Source organism: Melospiza melodia, chromosome 2 (genome assembly GCF_035770615.1).
Source record: "Melospiza melodia melodia isolate bMelMel2 chromosome 2, bMelMel2.pri, whole genome shotgun sequence".
NCBI lineage: Eukaryota > Metazoa > Chordata > Aves > Passeriformes > Passerellidae > Melospiza > Melospiza melodia.
In genome coordinates, this window is record NC_086195.1 from 121,200,679 (window position 1) to 121,212,701 (window position 12,023).

General features: G+C 42.8%; 1 protein-coding gene across 2 annotated transcripts in view; it reads right to left on the minus strand.

Annotated features, from left to right (window-relative positions):
* Positions 1-12,023, minus strand: part of AFF3 (ALF transcription elongation factor 3) — a 326,046-nt gene that overhangs the window by 39,744 nt on the left and 274,279 nt on the right. For both annotated transcript variants that reach the window (XM_063149789.1, XM_063149788.1), the window contains exons 11-12: positions 4,766-5,794; positions 3,404-3,528 (exon numbers count right to left, since the gene is read on the minus strand). In XM_063149789.1, coding sequence (XP_063005859.1) covers positions 3,404-3,528; positions 4,766-5,794 — 1,154 coding nt within the window. The remainder of the gene's footprint in view (positions 1-3,403; positions 3,529-4,765; positions 5,795-12,023) is intronic.

Below are 12,023 nucleotides of genomic sequence, written 5' to 3' on the forward strand. Positions count from 1 at the left end.
GTTTTATATATTACCAAAACTTTGAATTTAAAACCTGCTGGCAGGATAAAGTCTATTGGTATCTGGAAACGAGCTCACAGTATTGGGACCAAGAGTTCATTTACAAATTTGTATCATGTTTCTTCTCTTTCCCTTCAAGGCAAATTGTCATTCTGGAGTTAATATAAAGTCTGTATCAGAGTACTTGAAAAAAAATACAGAGATAAATGGCTACTTGCTCACCATTTCTTAAGGGATAGCTGGAGATGAAGATTAGGCTCTGAAGTGTAAGTTCAGGTTATGGAGCCCTATTTCACCATTACAGGTGACAATTTATAAGCCATGGCAATAAAACCATATGTGAACTAAAACAGGAAATGTGTTTAAAGATGACTGGCTTGTCTTTGTGCTCAGTGCCTAGCCTTTGGTAGCAGTGTTTATACTAATCTAATACAGATTTTGAAGATAAAGAAAGATAGGCTGATAATGCAGACAAAAGGAAACATATGCAAACAGTAGACACAGAGAAATGGGAACTGATCTATCACCTAAAGCAGAAAGCTGTAACACTGACAGTATTTTCAGCTTTCATTTATTTGGGAGAAGTTTTGGATGGGAAGTCAGAAACCTTATAAATATGCCCAGAAATAAACTTCACATGTATTAATTTGAAGAAAATATTTAGCTGAAAATCTTAAAACAACACACAAAAAAAATGCAAGTTATTTTAAGAAGATAGTTGGCATTAAGACTAAAACTGTGATTAAGGTCAGGAAGACAATTTTAACACTATACCTTTCCTTGTCACATTCCCCTTTATTCAGCCTATTACTTTTTATGGACAATTCTCAGTTCTTTATAGTTACTGTATCAGACAATATACACTTAATGGAATCACAAAAAAGAATACAGTAAAAACCATACTTCATTTCTGCACATAATTTCAGGGAACAGAGCTAATTAAATGTGCTCTTATCATACATTTGTCCATTTATCTGGCAAGTCTTTACAAAGTAGCTGTAAAAGAAGCCATGAATTGTAATTCAGAGCCTTTACTGTTTCAAATGGCATAGTACCTTTAAAACACCATGTCAACTGTTTTGCTTTAATGACCAATTGGTGTTTATGAAAGCAAGACTCCGAGTGTGAAAGATAGACAACTGTGCCCCTCTCCTCCTCCTAAGAAAAAGAACATCTTTGGCATTATGTTGAATGTGCAGGCTGATCCTGTAATTTCTTTTCCTCTTTTCAAACATAAACTCATGCCTTGGCTACCCATGTTTATACATCACTGTCAAAGTGTGGGCCCAAAGCATCCAAGGCAAGCCATGGCTCTTTGGAAGTACACTCAACCCTCTAAAGCTTAGCCCTGAACTTTGAGGAGTAGCTGAAATTTCTACTTGTGCTGCACACATGGCCTTTGGTCACTGACTAGAGCCCACCTAAACTTAGTGTGAGCAGCAAATCTTATACTGAGAGGCCATGCAGAACAACTTACAGCAGAGGACTGTCAGAGCTGTGATCTGCTGGGAATGGGCAGACTGTGGATCTGATACAGGTGCAAGAGATTGGGGAATCTCTGAGCCTGCAGCCTTTCTTGTCAAACAGGATCTTAGTCTGCCTCTCAGCCTGTAATTCCACAGCAGAAAATGCTTATGGCTGAAGGTGGTCTTGCTCCTCTCACTGCTACCAGCCTCAGCTGTGCTGCCAAAACTGTCTGGGTGGCTTTACTGGCAGATGAATAATACTACTCTGTTAAAAAAAACCCCAAAATAAAAGAAGGAAAAAACAGAGAAAAAGAAAGATAAACTAGAAAAAGGGTAAGTAAAAGAGATAGGAGGAGAAAAAGAGAAAAGAAAAGGGAAAGGGAAAGGGAAAGGAAAAGGAGAAAGAGTTTTGGTTTCAAACAAGTTTTTACAGGAGAACCCCAGAGGCATGGTGTAACTGGAGAGATGTGCCAGCATGAGCAGATTCTGGTTGCAAGAGGACCAGGAGGTCCTGATATCTTCACTGCTGGTTTAGTTACAGCCTCAGTAGCCCTTCCTCAGCTGTGGGAATATCAGCATTTGAAATCATGTCCTACACTGTGGCACAAACCACAGAAAGGTCTTGGAAGCAGAGCACACCAGGAGGCAACTGCAGGAACTGAGAGGCAACTGTACATTTCAGAAACTCTTTGTTCCTCTTAATACACAGTTGCTACTGGAAGTACTAAATATAATGTCAAGAAAAACACAAATTGTTGTCCTGCTTCCAGGAGGCACAGAATTAACCCTGTGACACAGCAAGCTATGACAGCCATGCTAGTCTCTGAAAATTAATGCAACATAAAACATATGACACTGGGGTAACAGGAACAGCATGTCTGCATGCAACCACCCACAAGAATGGAACTGTTCTGGGCATTGTTTTCACTTCATGAAATGTATGTGACATGTCAAGACAAAGAAATTGAATGCATATTTTTGAATAAACACTATATATATCAGTTTTCTTTGGGATTTTTTTTCCAGTATTAATGACAAGAATTACTCAATCTCATCAAAGATGTGTACAATAGAAAAGCCTACTACAATAAATACAAATATTTTCTTTCTTATTTTGTAGCAGTTTCAACCTAAGAAGTACCCTGATACTACCAGAAAAAAAAAATACTGATAACCAGCATGTACCAAGCAGCATGCAGCTGAACTCTGAAACTGTGCATGTCTAAGTTTGACTGCTGGAAGCCCCCAGAGAAACTCAAGTGTGATTGCTCTGACATTGATAGGGCTCTGTGTGCATAAACCATGCCAGTAAATGCTAAATATTCATTTTTTGTTTCATGCCCTATATCCTTTGAAAATCTCACTTTTTAAAAAGTCTTAAATTCCTTCTCCTGGAATACTTACTAATTACACAGAATGGAATGCTTGTAATCTCAAAAATACTGATTCTCAAATATATTCTGGAGCTGAGTATTACAGGCATTGTTATGAATATTTTTTCAATCTTTTCCACAGAGCTGATATATAATTCTTTTTATACAGCCAGACTTAAAGCTTGCAACTTGTAAGTAAAGAAAGCAAAGAAAGTCTAAGAAAGGGCTATAAGATGGTTGTATATGTGAATTGCTGCCTACAGCACAGTGTTAGGGAATATGTCTTGGACAATCACACTGCTCTAACTATAATTACTTGTTCCATGAGCCTCACACTTGAGCTCACAACTTCTTTGTGCAACAGGACGAAAATGCAAGTACATGAATGTGTCAGGAGCTACTAATTTCATCATTAAACCCGAAGAACAGAGACTGCAGTGGTTAATTTTTCAACATAAAATGCAATCATTAAAAATAAAGGAAGGAAAGGGAAAAAAAAACCACCTGACAATAAACTGCAACTAGTTGCATGATTCAGTGGTAACTAAGAAGGAAAAATCTTACCTATTTTCATTCATATTGCAGTGATTTGCTGTTGTGATGCTTTGGGCAGAGGCAGCTAATCGTGAAGAACTCTCTCGCTCTAAGTGGGTCTTCTTGATGTCTCTGCACTCTTCCTCATTCTCACACTGAGTGAAGAAAAAAGTAATAATTTTTTATGGTTTGGATTTACTACAGATCCAAAAATATTTCAACAAGTCAGGGATGGTGTTTTCTGTCATTTTGTTACAAATGATGATACTTTCTTTGAGTATACAGCTAACATGGATCAGAGACAATTGATCCATGTCTTAAAAAACAAAATTTAAGAGGCAGCATGTAAAGAAAGGGGTACAATATAAAACTTGGTTTCCACTACTTTCCCACTTGAACCAGGGAATTCAGATACTAATAAAAGAAGGACAAAAAAATGAAGAAAAATAAAACAATATGGAAGACTGCTTTGGATAAATGGTCCTCAAAAAATATACAGATCCATCTGCACACATACAGTATCTTAGAGGGCAACGGATGATTGGTTGCACAGCAAAACTGTTCAGAAATTGAGCAGATGGTGATTCCAGTTCAGAATGACTTTTGGGGGCAGATCAGTACAAACAAGCCAGAAAGCCTGGTCAGACCAGAAAGCTTCGGCCATGGAGTGGAGGGGGCTTTCCTCTTGGCCCCAGAAAGGGAGTGGGAAAGCAGGGCAGAAGGGTGGATGTGAGCAGAGAGCTGTGCCCACCCAAGCACGGTGACAGTGCTGCTGAGGACTGTGGTCCTACTCCTACACCTAGAGCCCCAAGGGAAATGGGGCCACCAGGGCGTGAGGGAGCCAGGATCCAGGATCCAGAACCAGTCAGGTCCCAGGTCTCTGTGAATCCATCCCTCACAAAGCCAGGGCTCCCGTCTGCCACTGAAGGGCTTGCCTCTCGCTGACAGTCAGAAGGGAAAAAAGATGCTGCCTTTTCTTTTGCCATATACGCAGTGGTACTGTGTCGACTACAAGGCAGCAGACAGTTGTCCCTTTGCTGACCTGAGCATCATTTCCAAATGCTCAGGTTTTGAGAGATGCCTCAGGAGACAAAATTATGCTACTATAAAGGCAGTGCCTTCGCTAAGGCACGCAAAGGCACACACACAGCAGTCAACGGTGTCTCCAAGGAGCTGTGATCCCTCGAGGCCAGGAATTCCATCACCTTCAGGGCTGGCATTTCCTCCGGGGTTTGGCCAGTCCCTGCGTGGGAAGCAGGGACAAATCCCAGCTCTGAAAGGCCAGCCTGGAGAAGATGCTGCCATCGAGCACGGGAGGTGGGTGCAAGCGGTGTTAGCCTCCCGCTTGCTGGAGGCTCCCCAACCCCTGTGATCGGTTCCCCAGCAGCTCACCTTGCGTTTCCTTCTAGATTTCGGTAAACCCTTCTCTGCGGGGGGTTCAGCACTACTACCCTGCGGGAAGCTGGCCGCCTGGTTTGCTCCGGCGCTCATGGCCAGCGGTTCTTCGGGCAAACGCTCTGGAATCCTGGACAAAAGAGCCAAGTCAATGTTGACCCACAGCGACTTTACCTCATCACTGTCTTTCAGAGGAGACAGGAGCTCATTCCTACCGAAAGGAACCAGGGTGTAAAACTGTTCCTCCAGCTCCTTTGCTATTTCACTACTAGTCCTGGCATTAATAGAGCCAAAGGCACTGCAGCCGCCGTGGGGTTTGCTGGCGGTGCCGCTCCCCGCGTCCTTGGCACCCCGCGGCTCAGGCCCGGCTGCCGCTGGCACCTTGGGCAGCGGGCGCTCCTCTCGCTCCGACTCAGAGCCTGAGTCGGAGGAGGATGATGAGGACGAAGACTCGGTCTCGATGAACTCCTTGGATTTGGGCGCCGTTTTGCTCGGCCCTCGGGCCCGACGCTTCTCACCAGCTGCAGCCGAGCGGGGCTCCCGGCGGTGCCCCGCTCTGCAGCCGCCGCCGCCGGGCCGGGCCCTGGGCGCCTCGCCAGCAGCGCCCTCAGGGAAGCCGTGGCTCCGGGGGGGCTCCTCTGCGCTGGGGCAGGGGGCGCCGTCTCCGGCGGAGTTCCTCTCGGCTCGCCGCGGTGCCTTCTTCCCTGCTGCCCGCCTCGGCGGCCCGCCGTCGGCAGCGAGGGGTGACTTCTGCCGGCTGCCCTTGCTGCCTGGCGCTTTGTTGGCGGTCCTGGGCCGCGGGCCGTCCCCGGCGGCGGCGGCGGTGCGGCTCTCCTCGCTGCGATGCTCGGCCGGGCCCTCAGCCGGGGTCTTCTGTCCTTCCTGCCGCTCTGCCTTCACGCGGCCGTAGTACGGGTGGGCTTCCAGCGCCGGGCCATCGGGGTGGGTGAGGATGGGTGCTTTGTGAGGGGTGACTTTGTTCAGCCACTTGTCCAGCTGCCACTTGTTGGACGAGGGCGGCTCGGGCTGAAAGGGAAACAGATGCAAAGGGCTTAGTGCCGTGGCCCTGCTGCCCCCACCCCGGCATCCCTCTGGGACAGCGAAACCCCGCATCCCTCCGGGCACCACCGAGATTTTCCTTCGGTACCCAGAAGAGCCGCCCCAGCCTATGGCAACCCCTCGGCACTGGCCCTGCGTTGCAGGACAGAGCTCATGCCTTGCAATCGGGGATGTTTTTGGTTTCAGAATGGGGTTTGGAGATGACAGGGAGAAGGGCTTCTGTGATGCCTCATTTCCAAGGGTGATTCACAACAGCACTACTGCCACTGGCTCTACTGGGAGACACTCGCAAGTTTCCAAATAGAAAAAAGTGCAATGGCGATAGGAAGGGAGGAAGACAAGGCAGGGTACAGCTGAGGCTAGGGGAGAATAGCCATCAGGAAAGCTAGGGATGTGCATTGTGTGTCCTGTGCCATTGCAGTAAATACAGAAAGCATTTAAGAAGCATACAAAGTGGCGTGTGGTAGGGAGTTGGAGGGCTAACCAGGCACTTCATGTAACCTGTCTTGTATTGACATTATAATCCACAAACATTTGTTGTGTGGTGGTGCTGTCAGGGGCTCATTTTGTGAGTATTGTGTGGCTGTTAGTTTTTCTTTTAATGTCTGTCACAACACTATCAAGTTATAAGAGCACATTTAAAACATAATGGTGTTAGGACAGGGAAGAAGTGGAATAATCATGATTTCAAATTTAACCACAGCTGAGACAATGTTATTTCAGAACAATGTGTGACTGTTTTCTAGAGCTTGCAATCAGTAATTTGAATGTAATAAAATGAAGAGGAGAGGCAAAAACCCCAGAAAAAAACAGATGATGGAGTAGATGGCTAGCCATAACCTAACTCCACAAAAGCCAAAGTGAAAAATTTCCTAATTTCCTCAGATGGAACCAATATTTGGTTCACTAGGCCATTGCATGTGAATAATCAAAAACTGTGTCATGAGTTGAACATGAAAACCATCAGTGCTCTGGAAGAAAGTTTGCTCAAGAGAGAATATCCACAGTCTCTAAGTTAAAAGAATATCTTACTTCTTGTTTAAAGTAGATGCCTGAGGGCAACACAAGTTTCTTGTACAGCCAAGGGCGCCTTCAGAATCACCCACTGAGGATTGTATGCACTCTACAAGGAGCAAAGGCTCCTAAAATAAGCAAAAAATTTAGACATTGGAATTCATATGATAAAAATATTCCTTCTAGCTAAAGTGTCTAATTTACTCATTACTGAGCTAACCCAGACCTATGGGAAGTTTGTGGGACTGGCTTACATTTATGTTTTTTAAAGCATACTCCCTAATATCTTACATGAAGAATTTCTTTTCTGAGCTGTAAATCTTGAAAATGGATGGTCAATATTTCTCTTGGATGAAGCTGTATTTTTACAGCCCTTAACTCTTTATCTAAAAATGAACAGCATTTTATTTATTGCTGTTGAAAATACAGACAGATATGTTTGATGCCATTCACTGTGCACACCCTGAATTTACTAGATATATAATAAAAGGTTCACTATACATGGAAGTCTTTCTACTGTTCAGAAGTATTTCAGAAAAGGGGAGACATCAGAAGCACGTGGGGAAGAATACACCTCTGCCTGCAAGGGTAGGTCAGAGTGAGTGCTGCTTGGAAGTTCAAAAAAACTTCCAAATTCATCTGTTACATCCCATTCTGCCTCTTTATGTATCTTGTGATTCTTGAAAACGGTGGCTCACAGACTTCAAGGGATGACAGTAGCCAGCAGGAAACACTGATTACATGCTGCAGCATCATAACCTGGCTGTGCAGGACTTTGCTAGAGTAGTATGTCTGCTATTTAGGCATAATACCTATGGTCCTACCAACCTATCCACCAACTATGAAGTTTATTAAAAGGGATCAACAGTGTTACCAGGTTTACTGGTTTTGTCAGGAGTTTCAGGTGCGCTTTTGAGGTTTAGTTGAATAAAAATTCACATCCTTGTGGTTTCTGAAAAAAACCCCCAAGATCTGTCTGCTAAAAAAATCCTTTAAGATTCATCTGATAAAAGTAAAATGTCTGCAGCCTATCAGGTAACTTAAAAGAATCCAAACTTTAAAAATTGGAATTTTAAAACTTTCCTCACTAATTTTGGGCCCTGATACCATTTCTGAATATTTGAGATTCTCAGTGTACATGAGTGATGCCAGTTCATTTTTGGAAGTAATTTATTCAATTGATTGTTCTAACTGAAAATTACTGTACTTTGAGATCACATTAAAAAAAAAAAAAAGAAGGCACCTTGCAAGAGAACAAATCATGACAGCCAAGAATAGATAGCAGGACTGGTGAAAAAATAGACTGGATAAATTCACTTGAAAACTTTTGGCCATCCATTATACATGCCTAATTGTAATTATTTGTGGGAGAAAAAGAAAATCCCTAATTTCCGCTCCATGCACCATTCTATGGAAGAAAAGTTGGCTTGTTGAATTGAAAGTTTTTCAGCAGCATGTAAGGATATAAATACTTATCAATATATATCCAGAGTATTGTGATACCAAAATGCTCTCTGCCCCTTGGTTTTGATGCATGGAAATATGCTGCCCCTAGGGCCTTTTAGAGAACTGGGCAGTTTTCAACTGGGGTAAAGCCAGTGCTGTGCAGATGGGCACTGGTAATAGGAATACCAGTCTGTGATCAGCTGATTTGCAATTAAATATAGGTTGGTCAGCTGACTTGCAATTAAATATAGGTTTGGCATGAAATCTCAAGCCAGGAAACTTCACAGAACTAAGATACTTTCAGGGAACAACATTCCACAGACATACACATGTGCCAGGCTTCATGAAGAAACAGGATGTGATACATTTCCTTAAATATTGTGGGTGGATTCATCTGTACAACATAGACACCTATATCTTAGCTAGTCAACAAGTTCCTTCTCCAGTCAGTGAACTACTCTTCTAGGGTGTGAAAAATTCCCTCTTGAAATAGACATATGAAATAGGCCAGATGAGCTGGGCCCTAAAAACGTCTTTTCCTCTCCACAGACCGTAAAGGGGAGGCTGAGGTGGTGAGCAGATGTAGGTATCTACAGGAGAAGTGTGCAGATTTAGGTGGGATAACTCCCACGCAGCATGTCTATATATCTCAGATCTCTTCAAGGCTGCAAGTGCAACCAGAGGCATGAATGGCATGCATCCAAAAAGAAACTTGTCAAAATCTTATCCAGAAACACTTTCTAGGATAAAGGGCTGTTAAACAATGCCAGTGTAATGGGGTCCCTCTATGCTTGTTTCTAAAAGAGGGACCTAAGGCATGGCTAATATGTGGTAAACTTGAAGTACAGCACCACTTTCACTGAGAGCTATGAGAGCCCATAACATGTGCATGGACTTAGCCCACCATCCCTGCAAGCTACCCTGCCTATTATAAATCCAGGTACTAATTTACCCTTGTGGTAACTTGCTTGTGCAGCCCTGTTATCAAATACTTCACTCAGGGCAATGCCCATACAAATGTGGTGCTTTCTCATTATGTTCAAGGCACAGACAGCAATGATGATGAAGAAGACAATGGTGATGATGATTATTATTACTATTGGATTATATTGCTGCTATTTTCACTGCTGATGGTGCTTTAACAAATTAGAACTGGGCATTCCCATGTGTTAGGCACAGCACACATATACTCTAAGAGGTGGTTCTTGGCACAAAGAGTTTTCTGGAGGGAAGGGAGAGTGTAGTTTGCAGTCTTTGTCAATAATAGTCTGCAGGACAGCCAGAACACATGAATCCTGTTTGCAAAGGTTACAACAGCATCTACAGAGGGTCTAGTGGTAAAATTCCTATATGTGACTCCTTGAAATGGAGGAAGAAACTAATGGTTGTGAACAGTTGCAACAGCAAAATCTGTAAAGGCCATTGCATCTGGTATATGGGGCTGGTGAGGTTCAGAAAGGGGCATCTTTCTCTTCTGGACAGGTTATAGGTGGTGAGGCCAGTGATCCTTTGTCCCATGGGATAGATTCTCTGCTTCCTTCCTGCCCATTCCCCACTCTTATCCTCCCTCATAGCAGGAATTCATGGTTGTCTAACCAAAGACAGTTTTAGTAAAGGCATGCAGGATAATTCAATGTAACAAAGAACAAATAAACCAAATTTTTAGCTTGGAAATGTAGCTTTTTCTATATACTTGGCACCCAAATTTTTTTCAACCACCTGAAAAAGGATAAGATGTCATTGTTTTCCAAATTCCTCATTTATGATATTAATTAAGGTCATTCCAAGAATTCATGACTTCAGCAAAGAAACAGGAGATAGAAGTCTCAGTTCCTTGTTCATAATTTTAGGTTTGCAGTCCACAAAGCTTTAACTACTCCCATTAATGTCTGAGGCACCTTAATTTGTCCACATCACTGAAACCAGTCTGAATGTTGTCTCCTGTTCTAGCTCAGCCATTATTCTTAGTTTACTGCAGACATAAAGTGAAGACAGCTGAGCTAGTCACTACTGGCTCTAAATAGTCAATGGAAAGAAACAGACACTTTTAGGGTGCAATTCATCTAATCTACTTTATATGTATGCTTTACAATGAGCTGCTTTTTCACTCTAGGCAGCTGCATTTAGACACCTGAGGACAACTTGAAAATCTCAAAATTAGATGAGGAAAAAATTACAGAAGACATGAAATAGCACTTGAATTGCTATATAACCTCAAGTGCAGCAGATGCACTGTCCCAGAAATAAAAATCTTTGAGTATGTGCATATAATGTTTCAGATTATTTGGAGGGGGCAGTGGGGAATAATGAAGGCATCATAATGGTTTGCAGATTTCTACATTAAGTTCCTCCCAACCTTTAAATATGGAGTTTCTGCCTGGCATTGTGCTGGACTGCTCCAGTTCATTGAACCTGAAAGCACCAGTTAATGCAAAATCAAAAATCAAGATGTATTTACTTTTTTTGTCTTAGCCAATCAATTTTAAGACTAAATCTAGAATAGAGTCCACTACTTAAAAATAGGTGGACATGGCCTCCCTTTAGGGAGCTTTCAAAGACCTGTCTCTTTCCATTTACTGGTTAAGAAACTGGCATATATCTTTAGAAAGATGGCTTCACTGGGTGCATAAATGTATGTTAAAGCATTTATGCAAAGCTAAAAGGACTTCCAGTCAGAGACATCACTTGAGCATGTTTGAACTGGTTCCATCAGTCATATGATAGCCCTGGGAAAGCATTTACCCTTGGGGAAAACACAGGTATTCTACTTCCCTGGGACACCCATATCTGTGTGTGCTGTCTCCTAGATCCCATCAAGGGATGAAAATTGCCTATGAAAATCACTGCAGCCATCACATTTGTGAGTCATTTACATTTGTGTGTAGGCATGTGTCATACAGCATGTCCTAGAAGGCAAACCACACAAATATAATGCAAAGAGACAAGCAATCTGTTGGAGTGGGGCAGCTGTTTCGTGACAATGATCACTGGCAGCTCAGGCTTTGTACAAAAGTAGTTCCACAGATCTCGAGAGGATATGCATAAAATGCTTAAGAGGAGACACTTCCTCCACATTTCCATGATTTAGTTCTCTGCTGGACTTCATGAAATCCAAGACCTGCCTCAGTTAATTAGCTTTGTGCTTTCTCTGAGGAATTTCTGCTCATGGGCTCAAGCAGCATGGGTATCTGCCTAGATGGTAACCACTCCTCCCTTCCTGTGCTTCTCCTCCTTTCATCTCATATTTCCTTCCCCTTTCTTTCTTCTCTTTGCCCATTTTCTTCTGCCTTTTGAGATCCCACAGGGAGAGGAGAGACCAAGAATGAGATCTTTGCACTAATTCCAGCAGGAAATTAAGTAGACAGAGAACAAGGTCTTAACAGGTCAGATAAGAAAGCTCAGAATGGGAAATAAGACATGGGGTACTGCAGGGAGAGCAAGAGAGACTGGAAAGAAGAGAGAGATGGAGCAAGTGGACAAAGTAAGAGGAGAATTAGCTGGAAATGGGTCTGAAAGTGCTGTGAAGGAAAAACAGAAGATAAGTGTTAAACAAGGAACAAAAGTGACAGAACCTGACAAAAATATATTAAGGATGTTTCTGTGAGTACTGCATTTTGCTCAATTGGAAATATGTCTCCAAATAACCAAGGAAAATATGAGGAAAGGTTTGCTGTTTTTGCAGCATAGTTTTTTTTTTTTTCAGAATGAGAGAATAGGTGAGACATAGTTTTGGGGG